Source organism: Macaca thibetana, chromosome 15 (genome assembly GCF_024542745.1).
Source record: "Macaca thibetana thibetana isolate TM-01 chromosome 15, ASM2454274v1, whole genome shotgun sequence".
NCBI classification, from domain to species: Eukaryota; Metazoa; Chordata; class Mammalia; order Primates; family Cercopithecidae; genus Macaca; species Macaca thibetana.
In genome coordinates, this window is record NC_065592.1 from 75,010,940 (window position 1) to 75,037,612 (window position 26,673).

At 36.7% G+C, this 26,673-nt stretch overlaps 1 protein-coding gene across 4 annotated transcripts in view; it reads right to left on the reverse strand.

The window, feature by feature from the left end:
• RIC1 (RIC1 homolog, RAB6A GEF complex partner 1) overlaps nucleotides 1-26,673 on the reverse strand; it is a 153,520-nt gene that overhangs the window by 44,949 nt on the left and 81,898 nt on the right. For 3 of the 4 annotated variants that reach the window (XM_050761693.1, XM_050761689.1, XM_050761691.1), the window contains exons 4-6: nucleotides 14,374-14,481; nucleotides 7,968-8,110; nucleotides 7,542-7,678 (exon numbers count right to left, since the gene is read on the reverse strand). In XM_050761693.1, the coding sequence (XP_050617650.1) occupies nucleotides 7,542-7,678; nucleotides 7,968-8,110; nucleotides 14,374-14,481 (388 nt within the window). The remainder of the gene's footprint in view (nucleotides 1-7,541; nucleotides 7,679-7,967; nucleotides 8,111-14,373; nucleotides 14,482-26,673) is intronic. The other variant, XM_050761690.1, reaches the window with a different exon arrangement.

Sequence of the window (26,673 nt, forward strand, 5' to 3'; positions counted from 1 at the left end):
TCTATACCTTATTTAGTAATGCTCATCTGCTTTTCATTAGTTTTTGAATCCCTAACTTATTAGAAAAATTTAATTACATACGAATAAATGCTGAGAATTTATTTTGTACTAACTCTAAAGTACTTGGAAAAGAGTCAATCACTTTTTCAGCCCTAATATTTTTATTTCCAGTCTAAATATTTAAGTCCCAAAGATAATTACAAATATATATGCACTTTATAGGAAAAAAAAAGAAATTTTTTTCTAATTCATCAAGTTTATTTTTATTCTTATTTATATATTGACACAGGTGATCACAAATATATTATTTAGTACTTTATTATCTGAATAAAGTTGATAATGGAAGATATTATATAGAAATATTAAAGTTGATAACAAACAGAATGACGACAATTAAAAAAGGCCATTAAAAACTTAAATTCCTTTCCAGTTAAAGAGATATGACTGAATATAAACATTTAGCTTCTTGGACTCCTAAAACCATAACTTCTACAAGAGAAAAGAGTTTTTGTTTAAAAAAGCATAAAGCGGGAAAGACAAAAATAAAAGGAGAGGAGGCGGCATTAGAAAATTTTAGAAGCTGGAAAGCATACCAATGAGTAGAATCCTTAACTGGCAGGGAATAATGCTGAGAAACATCTAAGTTGTAGGGTACACGAAAGGCTTGGGAATTCAGGCGTCTTTGAAAGACTAAACTAAATGTTGTAGAAGTGGTTCAAAACCTACTTAAAGAAGCAACTAGGTCCTCACAGAGCACTTCCCCACAGCTGAGGAGCCAATAAATACCCCGCCTCCACTCCTACAGAAAACTGGTTATTTTTCTTTGGAGAAAAACAAAACAAAACACCCCCATCCCTGTCCCCTCCACCAGAGGCGTATGGACCACACTGAAAACAGGGATAGAAAATAAAGGCTCACATCTTGAATTTGGACCCTCTAGCTTAACTCTTCTGTAACTCAAATCCCAGAATATTGGGTAGCCAAGCATATATACTCTAGAAAGGATTGCAGGACTGTTTTCTAAAGAACACTGGAGCGAGAAGAGAACTTTAGAGAAAAAAGAGTAAAAAGTAGCGAATAAAGCCACCCGGAAATATGGGACTATGTGAAAAGATGAAATCTACATCTGATTGGTGTATCTGAAAGTGATGGGGAGAACAGAACCAAGCTGGAAAACACTCTTCAGGATATTATCCAGGAGAACTTCCCCAACCTAGCAAGGCAGGCCAACATTCAAATTCAGGAAATACAGAGAAGCCACAAAGATATTCCTCGAGAAGAGCAACTCTAAGACACATAATTGTCAGATTCACCAAAGTTGAAACGAAAGAAAAAATGTTAAGGGTAACCAGAAAGAGACCATCAGACTAACAGCGGACCTCTCGGCAGAAATTCTACAAGTCAAAGAGAGTGGGGGCCAATATTCAACATTCTTAAAGAAAAGAATTTTCAACCCAGAATTTCATATCCAGCCAAACTAAGCTTCATAAGTGAAGGAGAAATAAAATCCTTTACAGACAAACAAATGCTGAGAGATTTGTCACCACCAGGCCTGCCTTACAAGAGCTCCTGAAGGAAGCACTAAACATGGAAAGGAACAACCAGTACAAGCCACGGCAAAAACATGCCAAAATGTAAAGACCATCGATGCTAGGAAGAAACTGCATCAACTAACGAGCAAAATAACCAGCTAAAATCATAATGACATGATCAAATTCACATATAACAATATTTACCAGAAATATAAATAGGCTAAATGCTCCAATTAAAAGACACAGACTGGCAAATTGGAAAAAGAGTCAACACCCATCACTGTGCTGTATTCAGGAGACACATCTCACGTGCAGACACACACATAGGCTCAAAATAAAGGGATGGAGGAAGATCAACCAAGCACATGGAAAACAAAAAAAAGCAGGGGTTGCAATCCTAGTCTTTGATAAAACAGACTTTAAACCAAGAAAGATCAAAAGAGACAAAGAAGGCCATTACATAATGGTAAAGGGATCAATTCAACAGGAAGAGCTAACTATCCTAAATATATATGCACCCAATACAGGAGCACCCAGATTCATAAAGCAAGTCCTTAGTGACCTACAAAGAGACTTAGATTCCCACACAATAATAATGGGAGACTTTAACACCCCGCTGTCAACATTAGACAGATCATCAAGATAGAAAGTTAACAAGGATATCCAGGAATTGAACTCAGCTCTGCACCAAGCAGACCTAATAGACATCTACAGAACTCTCCACCCCATATCAACAGAATATACATTCTTCTCAGCAACACATCACACTTATTCCAAAATTGACCACATAGTTGGAAGTAAAGCACTCCTCAGCAAATGTTAAAAAAAAAAAAGAAATGATAACAAACTGTCTCTCAGACCACAGTGAAATCAAACTAGAACTCAGGATTAAGAAACTCAATCAAAACTGCTCAACTACATGGAAACTGAACAACCTTTTCCTGAATGACTACTGGGTACATAATGAAATGAAGGCAGAAACAGAGATGTTCTTTGAAACCAATGAGAACAAAGATACAACATACCAGAATCTCTGGGACACATTTAAAGCAGTGTGTAGAGGGAAATTTATGGCACTAAATGCCCAAAAGAGAAAGCAGGAAAGATCTAAAATTGACACCCTAACATCACAACTAAAAGAACTACAGAAGCAAGAGCAAACACATTCAAAAGCTAGCAGAAGGCAAGAAATAACTAAGATCAGAGCAGAACTGAAGGAGATAGAGACACAAAAAACTCTCCAAAAAATCAATGAATCCAGGAGTTGGTTTTTTGAAAAGATCAACAAAATTGATAGACTGCTAGCAAGACTAATAAAGAAGAAAAGAGAGAAGAAAAGAAAGAAGATGCAATAAAAAATGATAAAGGGGATATCACCATCGACCCCACAGAAATACAAACTACCATCAGAGAATACTGTAAACACCTCTATGCAAGTAAACTAGAAAATCTAGAAGAAATGGATAAATTCCTGGACAGATACACACTCCCAAGATTAAACCAGGAAGAAGCTGAATCTCTGAATAGACCAATAGCAGGCTCTGAAATTGAGGCAATAATTAATAGCCTACCAACCAAAAGAAGTCCGGACCAGACGGATTCACAGCCAAATTCTACCAGAGGCACAAAGAAGAGCTGGTACCATTCCTTCTGAAACTATTCCAATCAATAGAAAAAGAGGGAATCCTCCCTAACTCATTTTATGAGGCCAGCATCATCCTGATATGTGATCCTGGCAGAGATACAACAAAAAAAGAGAATTTTAGAACAATATCCCTGATGAACATCGATGCAAAAATCCTCGATAAAATACTGGCAAACTGAATCCAGCAGCACATCAAAAAGCTTATCCACCATGATCACGTTGGCTTCATCCCTGGAATGCAAGGCTGATTCAACATATGCAAATCAATAAATGTAATCCATCATATAAACAGAACCAAAGACAAAAACCCCATGATTATCTCAATAGATGCAGAAAAGGCCTTTGACAAAATTCAACAGCCCTTCATGCTAAAAACTCTAAATAAAGTAGGTATTGATGGAACGTATCTCAAAATAGTAAGAGCTATTTATGACAAACCCATCGATACTGAATGGGCCAATATCATACTGAATGGGCAAAAACTGGAAGCATTCCCTTTGAAAACTGGCACAAGACAGGGATGCCCTTTCTCACTACTCCTATTCAACATAGTGTTGGAAGTTCTGGCCAGGACAATCAGACAGAAGAAAGAAATAAAGGGTATTCAATTAGGAAAAGAAGTAGTCAAATTCTCCCTGTTTGCAGATGACATGACTGTATATTTAGAAAACTCCATTGCCTCAGTCCACAATCTCCTTAAGCTGATAAGCAACTTCAGCAAAGTCTCAGTATACAAAACCAATGTGCAAAAATCACAAGCATTCCTATACACCAACAACAGACAAACAGAGAGCCAAATCATGAGTGAACTCCCATTCACAAGTGCTTCAAAGAGTAAAATACCTAGGAATCCAACTTACAAGGGATGTGAAGGATCTCTTCAAGGAGAACTACAAACCACTGCTCCACGAAATAAAAGAGGACACAAACAAATGGAAGAACATTCCATGCTCATGGATAGGAAGAATCAATATCGTGAAAATGGCCATGCTGCCCAAGGTAATTTATAGGTTCAATGCCATCCCCACCAAGCTACTGATGACTTTCTTCAAAGAATTGGAAAAAACTACTTTAAAGTTCATATGGAACCAAAAAAGATCCAGCATTGCCAAGACAATCCTAAGCCAAAAGAACAAAGCTGGAGGCATCACGCTACCTGACTTCAAACTATACTACAAGGCTACAGTAACCAAAACAGCATGGTACTGGTACCAAAACAGAGATATAGACCAATGGAACGGAACAGAGCCCTCAGAAATAATACCACACATCTACAATCATCTGATCTTTGACAAATCTGACAAAAACAAGCAATAGGGAAAGGATTCCCTATTTAATAAATGGTGCTTGGAAAACTGGCTAGCCATATGTAGAAAGCTGAAACTGGATCCCTTCCTTACACCATATACTTATACAAAAATTAATTCAGTATAGATTAAGCACTTAAATGTAAGACCTAAAACCATAAAAACCCTAGAAGAAAACCTAGGCAATACCATTCAGGACATAGGCATGGACAAGCACTTCATGACTAAAACACCAACAGCAATGGCAACAGAAGCCAAAATTGACAAATGGGATCTAATTAAACTAAAGAGCTTCTGCACAGCAAAAGAAACTACCATCAGAGTGAACAGGTAACCTACAGAATGGGAGAAAATTTTTACAATCTACCTATCTGACAAAGGGCTAATATCCAGAATCTACAAAAACTTAAACAAATTTACAAGAAAAAATCAACCCCATCAAAAAGTGGGCAAAGGATATGAACAGACACTTCTCAAAAGAAGACATTTATGCAGCCAACAGACACATGAAAAAATGCTCATCATCACTGGCCATCAGAGAAATGCAAATCAAAACCACGAGATACTATCTCACACCAGTTAGAATGGTGATCATTAAAAAGTCAGGAAACAATAGGTGTTGAAGAGGATGTGGAGAAACAGGAACACTTTTATACTGTTGGTGGGACTGTAAACTAGTTCAACCATTGTGAAAACAGTATGGCGATTCCTCAAGGATCTAGAACTAGAAATACCATTTGACCCAGCCGTCCCATTACTGGGTATATACCCAAAGGATTATAAATCATGCTGCTATAAAGATACATGCACATGTATGTTTACTGCGACACTATTCACAATAGCAAAGACTTGGAACCAACCCAAATGTCCATCAATGATAGACTGGCTTAAGAAAATGTGGCACACATATACCATGGAACACTATGCAGTCATAAAAAAAGGATGAGTTCGTGTCCTTTGTAGGGACATGGATGAAGCTGAGCAAACTATCGCAAGGACAGAAAACCAAACACCGCATGTTCTCACTCATAGGTGGGAACTGAACAATGAGAACACTTGGACACAGGAAGGGGAACATCGCACACTGGAGCCTGTCATGGGGTGGGGGTATGGGGGAGGGATAGCATTAGGAGATATACCTTACGTAAATGACGAGTTAATGGGTGCAGCACACCAACATGGCACATGTATACATATGTAACAAAACTGCATGCTGTGCACATGTAGCCTAAAACTAAAAATATATATATATATATACACACACACACACATACACACACATATGTATATATTTAGAAAGGGCTCTCTGATATCACACTGGGCTTCAGAAAACCAGTGTAAGTTTTTCTAATATTAAAGTCAGAAAAGTTTTTATGAAGAAATATTTACATGTGCATGGAGGCTATGAACATGCATGTGGACATGTGATACATACCTATAGACCCACACATGCACTGCACAGGTGTACACACACAGACACACACACACACACACACTCTTATGTTTTATGCAAGCTCATTTCTTCTGTAAGCCATCCTTAAGTGATAGTTCCTCAGGGTGGAAAAAAAAAAAAAAAAAAAGATGAAATGGGCCAGGTACCAGGGCTGACGCCTGTAATCCCAGGACTTTGAGAAGCTAAGTTGGGTGGATCACCTGAGGTCGGGAGTTCAAGACCAGCCTGACCAATGTGGAGAAACCCCGTCTCTACTAAAAATACAAAATTAGCTGGGCATGGTGGCATATGCCTGTAATCCCAGCCATTTGGGAGGCTGAGGCAGGAAAATCGCTTGAATCCGAGAGGCAGAGGTTGTGGTGAGCCGAGATCATGTCATTGCACTCCAGCCTGGACAACAAGAGCAAAATTCCGTCTCAAAAAACAGTATATGAAACGAACAGAAGAGCTAATATGCTTGAAAAAGCTGGGAGGCTATTTACACAACTGACAATTTGGGTTGAGTAAGAGGTAAGTACATAAAAATTAAGCAAATGTAAAGAACAAGGTAATCATTAATTCCTAGCAGGAGGAAAAATCTGCAGTAAAGGAAAAATAATTATAACATACTGACAGAAACAGGAGACAGCCAAGGGTCCCCAGCGAAACTCCACCTTCAAGCCCAAAAAGAGCCTGAAGGCTGAAAGACGAGACTTCTTGTCCCAGATGAAACTGGTGATGCAGAGGGAGAACTGCCCCTGTTTGCCCTTTCTTGACTGATTCTTTCTGAATAGTGCCCACAAGCGCACTGGGAGAATGGGGTGGGGTCACGGGAAGTTCACACCTTGAGCAGCAGGGAGGACCCTGGGCTCTTCAGCTGGTGTGTGTGTATGTGCGTGTGTGTGTGTGTGTGTGTGTGTGTGTGTGTGTGTGTGTGTTGGGGCTTGGTAATCAATCTGTGAGGTGGGAGCCTGTTAGCAAGACCTCTTTTTTTGCTGAGAGCTTTCTTTTAATAAATTCTGCTCTCCTCACCTTTCAGTATGTCTGCATGCCTAATCTTTCCTGGCTGTGTGACAAGAACCTGCTTTTACCTAAACTAAGGAGCAAAAACTTCTGCATCAGTACTACATGGTTTAGGTACTAATGGAGCTTACATATTGATAAAAATATAAGCAATTAATAGTAACCTAATCAAAATCACAGTAATTATAATGGGAACATGAGAAGAATGTAAGTATGGTGGAAGCAGGGAAAAGGGAAGTAAACTGTCACTCTCCACAGTAAGAAGTCAATAAACACAGCCTAAAAACTAAAAATTAAAGGAAATATTCAGAGTAGTAGAGATTAAAAACCAAATAACCAGTAAAGGAATAAAAAGTAGTTGCCTCCAAAAGTGGAAAATTAGGCATGAGGAGAGCAGGGAAGAGAACAGGAACCATCATTTTTCTTTAACTTGTCCAAGAGAATTTTGTCTACTTATACTATTTATATGTTTGACTTGATTAAAAAATTAACAACCCTTAAAATCTTGTATGAATAATGAAAAAAGAATTTAATAACAAAGAATAAAATAAGTACAAAATAACAACAACAACAAAAAACCCTTCAAAATAAATAAGCCATACCTCTGCAGTAAATCTACTTGACACTGGTGTAATAAATCCAACTTTACCATCATTAAATACAACAGCAAACCCATCAAGTGTGGCACAGTATTCCATGTCTCTGATATGTACATCTGTGAAGCCCAGGAATGAACCTACTGATGAAAAACATAAGCACATGAAATAGGATTAAGAATATAATAAATTACTCTCTCACCTTTTGCCAGAAAAACCTATAAGTTTAAAAGGGTAAAAATAATGACCTAACAACCCTAAACAATTAAACTGTCCTTTCCTACTAAATGCCTCTCTCACCCCGCCTCTCATACTCTCCCTACCGCTCTCCTAGCATAAGTAATTTCAAAGAAGTGTTCATCCATAGAAGATATCTAACTAGATATCAAACATAAAACAACTGGTTCAACCTCATATAGAAAGTATAGCTACCTCTAGATGACTGCAGGTCTACTGAAAAGGGTACTGTGCAAAGATTAATGGCTTTCCTTCCATTTGTCATTCCTTCCCAGTGAATAAGATGAAGAAGTCCATCAGAAGTAGCAACCAGGAGATCTTCCAACACAGACTGCAAACTGTAGGTAGAATCAATTAATTTTTAAGAGAGCATACTGGGAAAGCAATGTGTATGAATATAAAAACTGCGTTAGCGAATACTCATGCAAAAATGATCATGAAACCATTTACAAAACATCTCCATTTATCTGCAACTTCTGGGAAAGCAATGTGTATGAATATAAAAACTGCTTTAGAGAATACTCATGCAGAAATGATCATGAAACCATTTACAAAACATCTCCATTTATCTGAAACTTTATCTATGTATATTTCAATCTAGAATCAGAAATTCTGGAAGAAATGAAAGACTATGGGCAGCCACAGTCACAAACTTGGTAACTGATAAAACTAGTTAAAAACTAGAAATATTGAAACAGCAAATTAGAAGATGGAAACAGAAGTGATAGCAGACAAGAAAGAAAAAGAGGTAGAGAAACCATAAAATGAGTAAGACCTAACTAATAACAGTATGACAATCAGGAGCCATTAAGTGTAGAGGTAACAATTCTCCGGTACTTGTCCAATAAAACTTTGAATAATGATGGAAATGTTCTGTATCTGTAAACTATCTAGCTATCTGTAAACAGTAGCTATGAGCTGTATGTGGTGACTATACACTTGAAATATGGCTAGTGCAACAAAGTAACTGAAATTTTACTTACTTTTCATTAACGTAAATTTAAATAAATTAATGTGTGACTAGTGGCTACCGTATTGGAGTATAGTTCCAGGCCAATATATTTCTCAGCATTCCTTCTGCAAACATTTACTGAGCCTATCCTCAGTGACAGGTGCTATACTCTGTGTTGGATATTCGAGGGTGAATAAAATATTCTCTGTCTTCAGAGGACTTCTCAGGCAAGAAGTGAAAAATAGTTACACAGCATGATCTCAACACTTATCAATATTTGTGAAGATATTCAGCATTTACTTAAGGGGGAAATAGCCTGTTTTGCTCACCTCTGTATGCACAGTCCCAAGGGCAGTGTTAGTTAAATCTGTCACTAAATATTTGTGCAAAGAAGGCAAGAAGAGGGAAAGGGTTAAAAGAAAGACGAACCCATAAATGAGCCTACAAAGATACTGGCACAAAGAAAAAGACAACTAGGGAAACCAGTAGAAACTGATACCAAGAAAGCCAAGAAGTAAGATGAATTTAAGAAAGAGTGTTCAAAGTATCAAATACTATATGAGGAAAAACAAAAAATGTTATGTGTATATTATATACAACCTATTAAATACTATTAAATTCCCTTTCATACTTAAGGAAAGAGCATATTTCAGATATATTTTAATCCATAATGACAAAAAAAAAGTCTTTTAGTATTTTAATTCTTAAACTAAACCTTTAATTCTTTGGAAAGTTTACTTCAACTACTTATACTCCAAAGATTTCAGTTAATGAAGAATTTGCTGTTTTTTCCCCAACTATAAAAGTACTGAAAAAGATCAGAAACAGATGTTTCTTTACCCAGCTCTATTTCTTGAACTTCACAGCCATTTGTAATCAATTAAAATTCCCAGTTTATAGAAATTTCACTTTTTAAAGCATTATATATTAATTTCAAATTTATATTTCAGTGATAAAATCTATGTGTATCATTTGGTGGGTGGAGTATAAAAAGTTTATGTTTTAGATGTACTACTATATGCTATGAAAATATGTAATTCAAAATCTAAGCTGTTGGAAATCTGAATTACTTTTGAGCCTTAAAGAAATGTAGTTATGGGGCCTGAGTCACATAATTGGCAGCTATAACCCAGGCAGCTGTAATCTTTCTTTCTCTGATTATAGATTAGCTTTCTTCCTTACTGTATTGTTTTATAAATGTTATAAATGACTAAAGGGATCCAGGGAAGACCCCTTCCCTCTTCACTGTTGATCTTCATGGTAGATTAACTTCCCTCTTATCTTTCTTACACAAAGACTTCATGGCTATCAAATTGTCTTAAAATGGAAATGTTAAATACACTCTTTTTAAATTGGAAAGGAATGAAACTAGCTTTAAAGAAAAGCCATAAAGAAAACAAACTGTAACTAAATTGTAACTCATAAACCAGCCTGGTATACAAAACATTACAATCCTACTAAACTTTATTTTAAACCTTTATAAGCCATAACTGAACTTTTTTTTTTTCTTTTTTTGAGATGGAGTCTTGCTCTGTTGCCCAAGCTGGAGTGCAGTGGCACAATCTCAGCTCACTGCAACCTCCGCCTCCGAGTTCAAGCGATTCTCCTGTCTCAGCCTCCCCAGTAGCTGGGATTACAGGTGCACGACACCATGCCCAGCTAACTTTTGTATTTTTAGTAGACATGAGGGTTCGCCGTGTTGGCCAGGCTGGTCTTGAACTCCTGACCTCAGGTGATCGACCCACCTTGGCCTCCCAAAGTTCTGGGATTATAGGCATGAGCCACCGCGCCTGGATGAACATTTTTTTGAGACAGAGTCTCACTCTGTTGCCCAGGCTGGAGTGCAGTGGCGCGATCTCAGTTCACCGAAACTTCCACCTCCTGGGATTCTCCTACCTCAGCCTCCCGAGTAGCTGGGATGACAGGCATGTGCCACCATGCCCAGCTAATTTTTCTATTTGTGGTAGAGACAGGGTTTCACCATGTTGGCCAGGCTGGTTTTGAACTCCTGACCTCAGATGATCCACCTGCCTCGGCCTCCCAAAGTGCTGGGATTAGGCGTGAGTCAGTATGCCGGGCCTGCAAGAACTGAACTTTTAACTTTGGAACACTGACCCCATTTTCTGAAGTCTGTTCTCCCTGACTGGCCAGCTTTCTGCTTGCATTAATTCCAGATTCTGATCCTTCTGATTACTTCAAGTTGACAATGTCAAGAGAAGCAAATTTAGCAGAGTAGTCCCTGGTTTACCAGTGATTTTCCTTGGAAGGAGTCAGCCTTGTTTTTTCCAAACTACATTCTTTCTCTCCCCTAACCCTATCTCCCTAGAAAATCACTGTATATGATAGAAATAAAAGTTACACTCCAGTAATCTGACTACCTGCTAGACAAAAACTCAACAATCGTCTGACAAAATTAAGAGTTCATAATCTCTACAACATGATAATCAGCAATGCTGCAACAAACAAATGACTGGCCAGATGTGTGAATAAGCAGGAAAATGTAACCTAGAATCAAAAGAAAAATCCATCAATATAAATAGACTTACAGATAATCTTGATATTGGAATTAGCAGATAATGACTTTTTAAAAACTGTGATAAACATAATAAATAATCTATAGGAAGAGATAGATATATCCTTCTCATTTAATCGAAAGTAGACAAACTTGTTAAAGGCTGAGCCAGGCGTGGTGGCTTGTGCCTGTAATCCCAGCTACTAGGAGGCTGAGGCGGGAGGAACACTTGAGCCCAGAAGCTTGAGACCAACTGAGCAGCACAGTGAGACCACCATCTCTAAAAAAATGTAGAAATAAAAAAACTGATGTCAGTTGTTAAAATACTAATATTTCTATAAAGGCTGGTAAATAGACCTTGCCCCAAGGTACCCAGGTGTTTGCTACAACTGAATCCCCTCCCTCAGAAAAATCTGGCCAACTGAAGGATTCATTATTGGCATAGTAGGGCGATGTCAGAACCCTGTTCGATAACTAATATAACGCATGTCTTTTCATGCTGTATTGGTTCTTAAATTTTTGGTTTCTTTGAGACACAGTCTCTGTTGCCCAGGCTGGAGTGCAGTAGCGCAATCTCAGCTCACTGCAACCTCTGCCTCCTGGGTTCAAGCAATTCTTGTGCCTCAGCCTCCCGAGGAGCTGGGAATACATGCCCATGCCACCACGCCAGACTAATTTTTATATTTTTAGTAGAGACAGGGTTTCACTATGTTGGCCAGGCTGGTCTCAAACTCCTGACCTCATGATCTGCCCTTCCTCATGATCTGACCTTGTGATCTGCCTTGGTCTTCCAAAGTGCCGGGATTACAGGCATGAGCCACTGTGCCCAGCCCAGTTCTGAAATATTTTTAATATCACAACTGTTAATGAGTACATTTAAAAGTTTATGTAAATATACTCTAAGTTATGTCCTTAGAGAGTCTCTTCAATCATTGACTTCATGAATTTTATGAAAGCTATGTGGTATCACAGGTGTGCGTGTGTGTTAAATTTACGTTTAAATTTAGGATCTTGGCTGGGCGTGGTGGCTCAACACCTGTAATCCCAGCACTTTGAGAGGCCAAGGAGGGGAGATCGCTTGAGCTTAGGAGTTTGAGACCAGCCTCAACAGCATGGTGAAACCTTATCTCTACAATAAAGTACAAAAAATTAGCGTGGTGTAGTGGTATGTGCCTGTAGTCTCAGCTACTTGATAGGCTGAGGTGAGATCACTGGAGCCCAGGAGGCTGAGGCTGCAGTGAGCTGTGATCATGCCACTGTAATGAGCTGTGATTGTGCCACTGCACTTCAGCCTGGGTGACAAGGTGAGACCCTGTCGGAGGAGTGGGGAGAGAGGGAGGGGAGGGGAGGGAAAACTCTTATTAAAATTATATTTTTACCTTCTAAACATTCTCTATCCTCAGTAACAAAAGTTAGATGCTTAACATTAATCATATTTTTTCTTCAATCAAAAATAAAAGATGAGATAGTACTCTTACTTCTATAAGCAACAGCATAACCAATATCCCTCGCCTTATCTGACTTACATTTGTGGTGATAGGAGGGAAAATAATTGGTTATAAAAATCTAAGTTTCATGTCTTCTCACTCAATCCAAATTCTATAGGAAATTTCAAATTTCCAGCAGTTATGTGTTTCAGGTGCTGATAACTTTGTTCTGAAATGCAGTTATTCCACTGGAGTTTTGAGAGAAACCTTACAGATTTCCAACCACCTAAATTCATAGATTAAAACCTAGCACCTGACAGGTTAAACTTGGACAAAATGGCAGAAATTTTTTTTTTTTTTTTTTTTTTTTTGGCTCTCTTTCTATTCTAGTTCCATGCACCATACAAGGTTTCCCACCAGGTGGAGGTAGAAAACCAAGCCTGTACCATTCCACCCTTTTTGGTACCTACAGACACTCAGAATTCCTTATGTATCAAGTTACTTTCTTGAAAGTGATTCCCATGCTGAAATAAATAAAATGTGAAGTTATGAATAACCCTCTGACCAAGGCGATGAGTAACCTTGAACTCAATCTTTTGTAACACTGATTACATTTAAGCAAATAATAATTGTGTTCTTTTCTATGAGAATAAGATATGAAGGGATGGACCAAAAAAGGCAGGACAATACCCAGCCACTTGCATAGTTTTATTTAATATGTTCCAATATCATTCTGTACAGTACTCTAACAAGAGAAATGGTGAAATAAACCTTTTCTTAAAACTGTGAATCAGAGGGATTTTTTAAAATTAGCATTACATTCATATAATTCAATACATTTACATAGTTCAATATTAAAAAAGAGTACACAATAGCTTTTCTCCCAAACCTGTCCCATAGCTACTCAGTTCTCATCCTGTTTCTTATGTATTCTTCCAGAAAAATACATGTTCTCTTTTAAACAAGATGGAGATCCCTCAACTCCCTTTTAAAAACAAACAGTAGCAACATATGCATTTTATTTTTTTCACCCAACAACATATTTAGAAAGCTTTTTTTCCATAAAGAATGTCCTCAATGTTTTTACAGCTGAGTATCATTTAAGTAAATTTTCTTACATCTACACAATGGAAAAGATATGCAGCTAAACTAAGTGACAACTAAAACATCAATAGTGGAACAACAATTAAAGAAATAAAGCCAAATTGTAGGTAAGATTCCTTATTTTTTTCTACCAATGGGTATAAAATAGATTTCTAGTATTCTGGTATTTCTGGCCACTTTGTCATAAAACCTTTATTCATATTTGGATGAAAAAGCATAACTTTCTTCCAAGTGTACACAAACTTCCCAGAAGCTTAAGACAACTTTGGAAACAAAGGCACTTTCTCTTTTCCTCAACTTGTGTGCTTTCATCAGTATTGTTTTGGGAAATATGGACTGTTATCGCTCAAACAATTCTAGACCTTATAAAATATAAATTTCAAAATAAGATTATAGTTGGTATATTCAATTTATGAGCATTATTATAATAAGTATAATGTGCCATCTGCAAAACTTCCAATGTCTTATAAGGGTTAATCAAGCATTTCCAGAACTAAGAAGTTATCTTGAATTAAAAGAAATTTAACTTTCCTGTTGGTCATGGGATTTACCAACTACATTGTCTACTGTCATCATACAATGTCAAATTTAACCAAAGTACTGTACCTCATGATAGGTGCTTGTAAATCCAGTATTTTCCTCATCTCTAAATTTAATGCTGGAGCACACTGTTCTTCCTTAAAATGGGGTGTCCCCTTCATTTGTGGACTTCCTCTAAAAGAAACATCATAGAGTTAAAGAAAGATATTGAATTTGCCTCCACTCTTTGGCTAATATACATCCAATCAAATAAAGTAAATGAAATCAAACTTACAAATCAGGTATTCATCCTTCAGATTCTCAAATGAAAAACAGACTTAAATTCTATTATAGCAGACATATCTACTTATCAATTGGAAATAAATGTTTGACCAATGTAATCTGTGTTAGGAAGGTGGGAAAGAGAAGAGCAGAGAATCTGAGAAAAAAAACACATTTGAAATAAAAGTGAACTAACGCTAAAAGAGAACCAACAGGCATTTTGTTTAAAATTACTGAGGGCCCTTTCTAAGGTGGGCAACTATGGGGAAAAAAAATGTATCATTCTATATAGTACCTGTCCCAGTGGTCCAAATCGTGTAGCTTCATCTTTACTTACTCCACACCTTATCCTTGATTCCTATTCTTTGGGTATGTATCAGAATTAAGGTTAAATTCAAGGGTGCAATTCGGAGATGTTTTGCAAGTTACTTAGTAATAAATAACAAAATACCTAAAATTTTAAATCCCTGGCATTAAACAGCTGCAGCAGAGTGCTGGGTCAATGCCAACTTAACTGAACTGTCACACACAACCCTTCAAAGGACTACAGGCTGTTTTGTATTCTTTATCTTCATATGGCATAGTAGACCAGTATCTTCTTCAGTGCCTGTGTTGGAATTTAACAGTTATCTGTCTCTCACCATCAGCTATCACTTGTGGCAACAATTAGCCTGCTGATATAATCTCTCCCTTTCCAGTCAAGTACAGTCCTATAAATTAATTTGTCAATACTATTAAAATATGCACAAAGAGGCAAACAAGTCCAATAGCTTTCAAAGTTCCCAGCTTTGTGAAATATATTTTGATGCTCATTTTTTAGTTTTCCTTCTTGCTTATTTTTTAGTTACAGACTATTTTTATTATAAAAGTTTTGTGATTTATTACCATTCTATCCTGCTACTGCTATGATCTGGAGTACTTAATTCCTTCTAAGTCTAAACGACTAAACTAGCTAAGGTTTAACCATACAGGTTCATGTTCAACTAACGTGTCTGACTGATGTGACAGCCTGTAAAAAGGACATGAAAGTAATTAGTTTATAGGAGTCACATTTAAATTGCTGAACACACAGCCTATGATGATTTACTGAGATGTCTTCCATGTATTAATATATCTGGTTTTAAAGTTAAATTTTATTTTCCAAAGAAATATATACACAGACGTTAAAATTCAAATAGGGCTAGAAAGCTTAAGACAAAAACAACACAAAGGTAGACTCCTTTTAGTGGAAACTTAAGACATGTGTCCTGATTTGAACAGACCAACTCCTAAAATAACAGCTCTGAGCTAAAATAGGAAAACTGAACACAGACTAGCTATTTGATGACATTAATAAACTATTGTTAATACTGTTGGGTGTAATCATATTGTGGTTTGGTTTCCTTAAAATGTCTACCTGTAGCTTGTAATCCCAGCACTTTGGGAGGCCGAGACGGGGGGATCACGAGGTCAGGAGATCGAGACCATCCTGGCTAACACAGTGAAACCCCGTCTCTACTAAAAAATACAAAAAACTAGCCGGGCGACGTGGCGGGCGCCTGTAGTCCCAGCTACTCGGGAGGCTGAGGCAGAAGAATGGCGTAAACCCAGGAGGCGGAGCTTGCAGTGAGCTGAGATCCGGCCACTGCACTCCAGCCTGGGCGGCAGAGTGAGACTCCGTCTCAAAAAAAAAAAAAAAAGTCTACCTGTTACCGATAAAACAGAAGCATTTAGAGTTGGATGATAATGATATAGTACAAGGAAGTTGCCTTAATATTTAAAAAGTATGCATGCATGGGGATAGGGGGATGTTGACAACTTTTGAATCTGGGAGTTAAGTACATTGGGTACGTGTCCTTTTAGATTCTCAAGTATGGCTGTGGAATTTGATGATATTCCTATTCACAGACTAGCTCATTTTCCTCTGAAGTACCTAGCATCTTCTTTTTATATCCAATGGTTTCTGAAATTTCAGAATAATTAATTTTTCTACAAGTATGTGAATATTTATCATTGCACTGAGCACTTGCTAGACCTCTTCAATCTACTGATATATTTAGTTTAAACTCTAGGAAATTTGCATGTTTTGTTTCCATAATAATAAGCTTCGCCATTCCCTGTTCTTTCTACAACTCCTAGTCAGTTAGATATTAAACCTCATATTAAACTCTAATTTTCTCTTTTCTCTCTTATTTTTGTCTTTTATTCTATACCCAGGGAAAGTTCCTCAACTGTTTCTTTCAATGCTTTTACTGAATATACTTCTACTATTGTACTTTTCATTCTGAGAATTTTCTCATCCACTCCCCTTGTTTTCTTAAACCATCCTGCTTTGATTAGCCAAAATTTGTCTAAGGTTGTTAATTATTTCCTCGAGGTGTTTTCATTCCCTCAATTATCTGTTAATACTTTAAGTTCCTTTTTTCTGGTATGTGTTTCTAAGTTACATTGGAAACTTTCCTAAGATGGCTAACAACATTTAGTCCTTTGTTCTTATTTTAGAGGTTAACAATAAAAAGGTGACTATGTGTCCGCAGGCTGTCAATTCATGGACTTCAGCAGGGTAGTGGCCAGCTAGCTTTTTTGTTGGGGTCTTCAAATACTAGTACCCGTCCAGCAATTTTTCTTCAGTGGTTCCATTTCTCCAGGAAGGATCCCTCAAACCTGCCTGGGATATCAAAGTGTGAAAGACAGAAGTCTGGAGCCAAGCAGGGTAAGGAGGCAATATGACAACTTTAGCATCTCACTCTTGTCCTACTGTTAAATACATATTGTTAAACCAGACAGTATATTTCCTGTGAGGCGGGAACACAGGAATCCTTATTCAGAGTTTTCAAGCAATCTCTATGTTGATGGCTCCTGCCTCACTTCTATATTCTGTAGTACTAGTCCATCTAATCCCTGAGCCTTTCTGAGTTTGCAGGTAAAACAAGGTGCTTTTTGTCAGTATCTTGTAGGTTCTTAAGCACTCAAGTTTGATGGTCTTCCTTAGTTATTTACTCTTTTCCTTTGGATTTTTAGCTCAAGGGTTGGAGATACTTCTAGTTTTGATTAAAGATGGAAATATTATTTCAACTTTTTTTCTGTTGGTGATTATCAAGAGAAAGAATGGAAACCACATTACCTATCTTAAAACTGGAAACCATGTTTCTCTTTATATGGATACCTCATTTATTACAAGTATTATAAGAACTTTAAAGTAAATTTAAGTAAATCCTAATTTCTTCATGACTTCCATTATAAAATTAGAGCTACATCTGGCAGGAAAGTTTCCATCCTGTCTTCCAAACATACTAAAATAGAGCAAACTTTAAAAAAATTATAGTAACAAAAAAATTCTGACTTTCTGATAAAAATATTTTAGAGTTCAACTATAATTTGATAAGGTACAGCATCAGATGATTAGAAGAGAGTCACAGAAGATGAGGCTAGAAGATGATGATGAAGCCAGATTATGAGAGCACTGAATGCCAGGAGAACAGGAATAGAGTATTTACTATGTATGAAACAGTGTACAAAACATCCTATACACATTATCTCAACTGATCATTTGTAATCTTTTGAGACAGGAATTATCTCCACTTTTCCAGAGAGAAAACTGAAACTTAACAAATATTGAGAACTGTGCTCTTGGTCACAAAGCTAAGAAAGTACGGGAGCTGATAATCAAGCTCTAATATTTAAGGCTCTAAGCAACTGAAAATTATAGAGTTAAAGAGACTAACAAAATAACCTCTGTCTGCACATAGAAATAATGGAACAAATGCTAAACAATGGACTGGGGATGGGGTAGGGAAGGGAACACACACTGTAAATGTTAATGTTTTTCATATCTGGACAGACAGCAGAACTGCAGTTTCTTGCCTTCTTAAAATTAGGTGTGGCCACATGATTTACTTTGGCCTACAAAATATGAGGGGAAGTCATTTGTGTCACTTCTGAACAGAAAATTTAAGAGACAACACTTGGTACATGTTCTGTTTTTAATCCTCTACTGCGGAGATCTAACCTATACTGACCAATACAGTAACTGACAATTGTTAGATTTTTGTCCTGTAAAACTCAACTAATTAACAGTTTATGACTATTCTACATGAGTGATTTCAATAACTATGCAATCTGAGAAATAGGAAAAAAGAATGAAAAAAAATAGACATAGTTTAAAGACTTATGGGAACAACATCATAAATAACAATGCCTGTTTGTATGATGGAAGTCCAAAGGCAAGGAGAGAGAAAACAGAATATATGAAGAAATAATGGTTACAAACTTTCCAAATTTGAGAAAAACAAGAGTCTTTCACCCAAGAAACTCCAAGTAGGATAAATTTTAAAAGTTGCACACAGAGACACATTATGTTCAAACTGTCAAAAAACAAAGAGAATCTTGAAAGTAGCAAGAGATGTATGTGACTCTTCACATACAAGAGATCCCAAGTAAGACTGACAGCCAACTTTTCATAGGAAACCATGGAGGTCAGAAAACAGTGGGATGGCACATGTCAAGTGCTGAAATATCTAGAAATATTATCCTTCAAAAACAAAAAAGAAATTACCGAATTTCCAGATAAACAAAAAGTTGAGGGAATTTGTCACAAGTAGACCTGAACTACAAGAAATGCTAAAGGAAGTTCTTCAGCCTGAAGAGAAAAGAGGCAATAACTCAGAGCCATGTGAGAAAATAAAGAACACTGATAAAAGTAATTACATAGGTAAATATAAAAGCCAGCAGTATTATAGTTTCAGAAATCTGCCTTTTTCCCCCTATATGACTCAAAAGACAAGTGCATAACACAGCAATTATACATCTATGTTAACAGTCATACAATGTATAAAGATGTAATTTGTGATAACAACATAAGGGAGGGAGGGAGATGTACAGGAACATAGTTTTGAGATATTATTGAAGCTAAGTTGGTATTACTTCAAACTAGGCTGTTGTACATGCAAGATGTTAATTTAATCCCCAGGGTAACCATTAATAACTAAAACATGTACAAAAAAGGAAATAAGAAAGGAGTCAAAATGGTACAATGCAAAAAAATCAAACCAAGAACAACAAAAAGGCAGTAGTGGAGGAACCCAGGAACAAAAAAGATACAGACATAATAGAAAACAAATAGCAAAATGGCAGAAATCCTTCTTTATCAGTAAGTACTTTAAATGTAAATGGATTAAATGCATTCATTAAAAGGCAAGCATTGTCAGAGTGGATTCAAAGAAACCAAATGAGTCCATTTATAAGTTGTCTACAAGAGAATTACTTTAGATTCAAGGAAACAAGCTGAAGGTGGAAGGAAGGAAACATATATTCCATGCAAATAGTAACCAAGACAGGGTGGCTATGGTAAAATCAGAAACAAACAAATACACAAACAAAAAACCAAAAGACTTTAAGAACTATCACAAGAGACAAAGAATGACTTTTATAATGATAAAACAGTCAATCTAGCAAGAAGATACCACACTTATAAATACATACAAATATAACATCAGAGCCACAAAATATTAATATATGAAGAAAGAACACAAAACTGAAGGGAAAAATAGATCTGTAATAATGTTAGAGACTTCAATACTCCACTTTCAATAATGCATAGAACTGGGCAGAAAATAAGGAAATAGAGAATTTAAGTAACGCTATATAAACCACTTAGACCTAAGACACATACTGAATATGCCACCCAACAGCAAAATACATATTATTCTCAAATGCACATGGAACATTCTCCAAGACAGAATGGATATTAAACCACAAAAAAGTCTTAATATATTTTAAAAGACTGAAAGCATATAAAGTATCTTCTAGATACTTCTAACCAAATGGAATATAACTAAAAATCAGTAAAACTAGAAAAATCACAAATATGTGGAAATCCAAAATACACTCTAAAACAATCAATGACTCAAAGAAGAACCAAAAGGGAAATTAGGAAATACTCTGAAACTAATGAAAATACAAATATAACATTATGGGATCAGAGGGAAATTTATAGCTAAAATGCCTACATTAAAAAAAGATTTCATATCAATAACCTAACTTTATACCTTATGGAAGTAGTAAAAGAGCTGGCAGGAGGATAGATGTGATAAAAATTAGAGTGGCTGTACATGAAATTGAGAATAGAAAAACAATAGAGAAAAATCAATTAAATAAAGAGTTGGTTGTTTGAAAACATCAATACAATTGAAAAACCCACGGAAAAAGAGAGAAGACTCTAAAAGTCCGAAATAAAAGTGGGAATATTATTACTGACCATACAAAAAAACAGTATGGCTTATAAGAGAATACTGTAAACAACTGAATGCTAACTAGTTAGATAACCTATGTTAAATGGACAAATTCCTAGAAACACACAAATTTCCCAACTGACTCAAGAGGAAATAAAACATATGAATAGACCTGTAACAAGTAACAAAATTGAGTCAGTAATAAAAAACCTCCCAATAAAGAAGAGCCCAAAACCAGGTGGCTTAGTGACTTATACAATATTTAAATAAGAATGAACATTCATCCTTCTCAAGATGTTATTTAAAAAAAAAAAATAGGTAAGAGGAGGGAACACTTTCTAATTCATTCCTTCTTCTTCTTTTTTTTTTCTTTTTAGACAGAGTCTTGCTCTGTCACCAGGCTGGAGTGCAGTGGCGCAATCTCAGTTCACTGCAACCTCTGACTCCCTGGTTGAAGCAATTCTCCTGCCTCAGCTTCCCGAGTACCTGGGATTACAGGCACGTGCCACCACGACCAGTTAATTTTTTAATTTTTAGATGGAGTTTCGCCATGTTGGTCAGGATGGTCTAGATCTCCTGACCTCGTGATCTGCCCACCTTGGCCTCCCAAAATGCTGGGATTACAGGTGTGAGCCACCATCCTTGGACTTCTAATTCATTCTATGAGGCCGGCATTAACCCGATACCAAAGTCAGACAAAGACACTGCAAGAAAAGGAAACCATGGCTCAATATACCTTATGAACAGAGATGGAAAAAAAATCCTCAACAAAGTATTAGCAGACTGGATCTAGTAGCATATTAAAAGGATTATCCGCCATGACCAAGTGGGCTTAGCCCAAGAATACAATGGTGGTTAAACACATGAAAATCAATGTAATACAATGTAATCACATTAATAGAATGAAGGGGAAAAATCTCAGAATGATTTCAACTGATGCAGAAAAAACATCTGAAAAAATAGTAATAATCTTTTAAGATAAAAACACTCAACAAACTAGGAAAGGAAGGGAGCTTTTTCAAAATGATAAAGGACATATATGAAAAAGCGCACAGCTAACATCTTACTCAACAGTAAATGACTGTTTACTGACTGAAAGTTTTCCCTCTATGATCAGGCATGAGACAAGAATGCTGCTCTCACTACTTCCATTCAACATAATACTGGACATTTAGACAGCAATCAGGTAAGAAAAAGGAAAGTCATCCAACACAAACAGAAAAAATGGGACTCTCTTTATTCAAAGATGTCATAATAGTATAGTATATATAGAAAATTCTAAAGAATCCACAGAAGAGTTATTAGAGCTAATAAATGTATCAAAGTTGTAGTATATGATCAACACAGAAATCATATATATTTCTCTACACTAGCAATAAAAATTTCAGAAAACAACTCCATTTACAATAGCATCAAAAAGAATAAAATACTTGGGAATAAACTGACCCAAGGATGAGTAAGAGTTGTATGCATAAATAAATTAAGGGAGAACTAAGAAATTGGAAAGGTACATTATGTTCATGAATGGAATATTTAATATTGTTATAGCTATAGATGAAATGCAATTTCTACCAAAATCCCAATGTTCTTTTTAAAAAAAAAAAAAAGAAATGGGAAAGCTGATCCTAAAATTCATATGGAAAGGCAAGGAACCCTGAAGAGCCAAAATAATCTTGAAAAGAAGAACAAAGTTGGAGAACTCACATTTCCTGATCGCAAAACTTACTGCAAAGCTACAATATCCAACACAATGTGGTAATGATACAAGGGCAGACATAAAGACCAATGGAATAGAATTAAGAGCCTAATAAAAAACTTATACACCTATGGTCAATTGATTATTGGCAAGGGTGCCAAGTGCATTCAACAGGGGAAACAACATTCTCTCTAACAAATGGTACTAAGACAACTGAATAGCCATTTATGAAATAATTAAGTTGGATCCTTATCTCACACCATAAGTAAAAAATAATTCAAAATGAATCAAAACTCTAAATATAAGAGCTGAAACTATTCTTACAAAATAGAAGAAAATATAGGGGTAAATTGTCATGGCCTTGCATTTGGCAATTGTTTTCTAGATATCAGAAAACTATAAGGAAGTATATATATATATATATATATATATATATATATATATAAAAATTGGACATCATCAAAATTAAACTTTTTTGTGCAAAATATACTACCAAGAAAGTAAAAAGCCCGGAGAATGAGGAAAAAAATATGAAAATCATGTATCTTAAAAGGATCTAGTATCCAGAATATACAAAGAGGACTTACAACTCAGACAAAGATAAACAACCCAATTAAAAAGAAGGGAGAGGTGGGGCATGGTGGCTCATACTTGTTATTCTAGCACTTTGGGGGGCCAAGACAGGAGAATTGCTTGAACCCAGGAGTTTAAGAATAGCTTGAGCAACATAGTGAGATCTCATCTTTACAAGAAATTAAAAAATTAGCCAGGTGTAGTGGTGCATGCCTGTAGTCCCAGCTACTCTGGAGACTCAGGTGAGAGGATTGCTTGAGCCCAGGAAATCAAGGATGCAGTGAGCTATGATTGTGCCACTGCCTGGATGACAGAGCAAGAACCTTTCTCTAAAAAAAAAAAAAAAAAAAAAAAAAAAAAAAGTGGGAAGAAGACTTGAATAGATATTTATCTAGAGAAGATACACAAATGGCCAAAGAGCAAATGAAAGTATGTTCAATGTCATTAATCATTAGGGAAATACAAATTAAAACCATAATGAGATACTATTTCACATTCATTGGGATGACCCTAATATAATAAAAAAACAGAAAATAACAAGTGTTGATGAGGATGTGGAGAAACCAGAACCATCATGAATGACTTGTGGGAAAATAGTCTGGCAGTTTTTCAAAAAGTTTAACACACAATTACCATGTAACCTAGCAATTCTACTTGGAGGTATAGACCCAAAAAGAATTGAAAACAGGTGTTCAAATACAAATTGTATATGAACAATTGCTATGAACACTCCTAGTCATAGCAGGACTGTTCACAATAGCCAAAAAGTGAAAACAACCTCAATGTCCATCACCTGATTAATGGATAAACACCCTGTGGTAAATCCATATAACAAAATATTATTCAGCCATAAAAGAAATGAAGTACTGATACATGCTAAAACATGAATTAACCTTCAAAATATTACATTAAGAAGACACAAAAAGTACACAGGGTGTGATTCCATTTATACAAAGTATTCAGAAATTAAATAAGACACAAAAGGTACATGCTGTATTATTCTATTTATACAGTGTATCCAGAGTAGGCAAATCCAGAGGGAGACAGGAAACAAATGTATGGTTCTACTGGTTGAGAGCAGTAGAGAACAGGGAATGACTTCTTAATGAATCCATGGTTTCTGCTCGGAGTGATGTAAAAGTTCTGGAACTAGATAATTGTGATAGTTGTACAAAACATTGTAAATGTACTTAATGCTACGTAAGACATGGAGTCAAAGGAGGTTATTTTGGAGCTTTAAGATTTAATGACTGCCCTGCTGCATTTCAGATCTGCATGTGGCTTACAGCCCCTTTCTTTTGGCTGATTTCTCCCTTTTGGAACAGGAGTGTTACCCAATGTCTACATTCCCATTGTATCTTGGAAGTTATTAACTTGTTTTTTTGATTTTACAGGCTCATAGGCGGAAGGGACTAGTTTTATCTCATATGAGACTTCGGACTTTTGAGTTAATGCTGGAACGGGTTCAGACTGTGGGGGACTCTTGTGAAGGCATGATTGTATTTTAAATGTGAGAAAGATGTGAGATTTGGGGAGGGGACAAGGGTGGAATTATATGGTTTGGGTTTGTGTCCCTGTGCAAATCTTATGTCAAATTGTAATCCCCAATGTTGGAGGTGGGGCCTGGTGGGAGGTGACTGGATAATGAGGGTGATTTCCCCTTTGATGCTGTTCTTGTGATAGTAAGTTATCATGAGATCTAGTTGTTTAAAAGGGTATAGCACAGCTGCATGCAGTGGCTCACGCTTGTAATCCTAGCACTTTGCGAGGCCGAGGTGGGTGGACTGCCTGAGCTCAGGAGGTCGAGACCAGCCTGGGCAACATGGTGAAAGCCCGTCTCCACTAAAATACAAAAAAAAAATGAGCTGGGCAAGGCGGTGTGTGTCTGTAGTCCCAGCTACTCGGGAGGCTGAGGCAGGAGAATTGCTTGAACCTGGGAGGCGGAGCTTGCAGTGAGCTGAGATGGTGCCACTGCACTCCAACCTGGCAACAGAGCGAGACTCTGTCTCAAACAAACAAAAACAAAAAAACAAAAGTGTGTAGTACCTCTCCCCGGCTTCCTGCTCTGGCTATGTAAGAGGTGCCTGCTTCCCCTTCTCCTTCTGTCATGACTATAAGTTTCCTGAGGCCTCCCCAGCCATTCTTCCTGTACAGTCTGCAGAACCGTGAACCAATTAAACCTCTTTTCTTTATAAATTACCCAGTCTTAGGTATTTATTTATACCAGTGTGAGAAGAGACTAATATACCTCATGACTCAGTTCAGATGCTACTCTCTTTACAATACAATACACTGAAAGTATGTTCCCCTTCTCAACTGCCTCCCAAAAGCTCTTTATCTGTAGCTCCTTTATAGTACATGTCACTTTTACAGTGTATTTGATATTATCTGAATTTAGCTTTTGTCCCCTTAATAAACTATGAGCTTCAGACTGGGAAAAAATCAACTCTAATTCACACTATTGCCTTGTATATAGCCCCAAACAAACAAATGTCTTGAATGAGTAAAAGATGAGGAACACCTCATCAATGGGATGAATATATCCATTTTGGCTGCTCAGTGTCCCCTTTGAGGCCTTATTTCCTGAATCTTAGCTATTCCAGACAATTGATGATGCTTAATACGTGGATCCCTGTATAAGTGGGATGTATGTGCCTGTGTTTTCTGACATTTTGAGTGTATTAAATGTGAATACTCAGTGTACTTTTGATTCCAGTCATGTGCTTAAGAAACTAACCAGCTTCAATATTTTAATTACCTTGGTTTTCTCACAAAAAGCATAGATTGTTTGCAAAAACAGATAACAGATTTGACATGCATTACCTACCATATTCATACCAATGTTATGGTACGAATTATACAGAGCAAAAGTTAAGTTAAACTATACAAGGTAAGGAAGATGGATACAAAAAATACCCTGAATTTTCAAGAGAAAATGTAACTGAACTTTTTTTTTTTTAAAAATAGAGTCTTGCTCTGTAACCCAGGCTGGAGTGCAGTGGCGCAATTTCGGCACACTGAAATGTCCACCTCCTGGTTCAAGCAGTTTGCTTCAGCCTCCTGAGGAGCCGGGATTACCACACTGGCTAATTTTTGTATTTCAGTAGAGACGGGGTTCTGCCATGTTGGCCAGGCTGGTCTTGAACTCCCGACCTCAAGTGATGCACCCGCCTTGGGCCTCCCAAAGTGCTGAGATTACAGGCATGAGCCACCTCACCCAGCCCAAACATTTATTTCTAAGCTACACTTTGCATTTAAATCAATATACTCCAAAGGATTAAATACAGATGCCCATAAAAAGGATAAATATCTCCATCAGGAATGCTATGTACACATCCACTCATGAAAAGAATAAAAACATTCAGAACTTTTCTATAGGTCTCAAACAGAAGAGCCAACTATACCATATGTTATACCACAGATGGGGTACAACAAGTTATTGTTTACTTGCACTAATGAAATAGAACCCAGCCAATTTAAGTCACAGTGGTAGTTTTGATAAATTTTGAGAAGAAACATGAAGGGAAATTAAACACCAGACTTTGACCATATGATTCTGAGAAGAATCTGAACTAAAAGTTAGGTAAGCTAACTGGGGAAAATAATGTGAAGAGTAGGGAAGCAGTA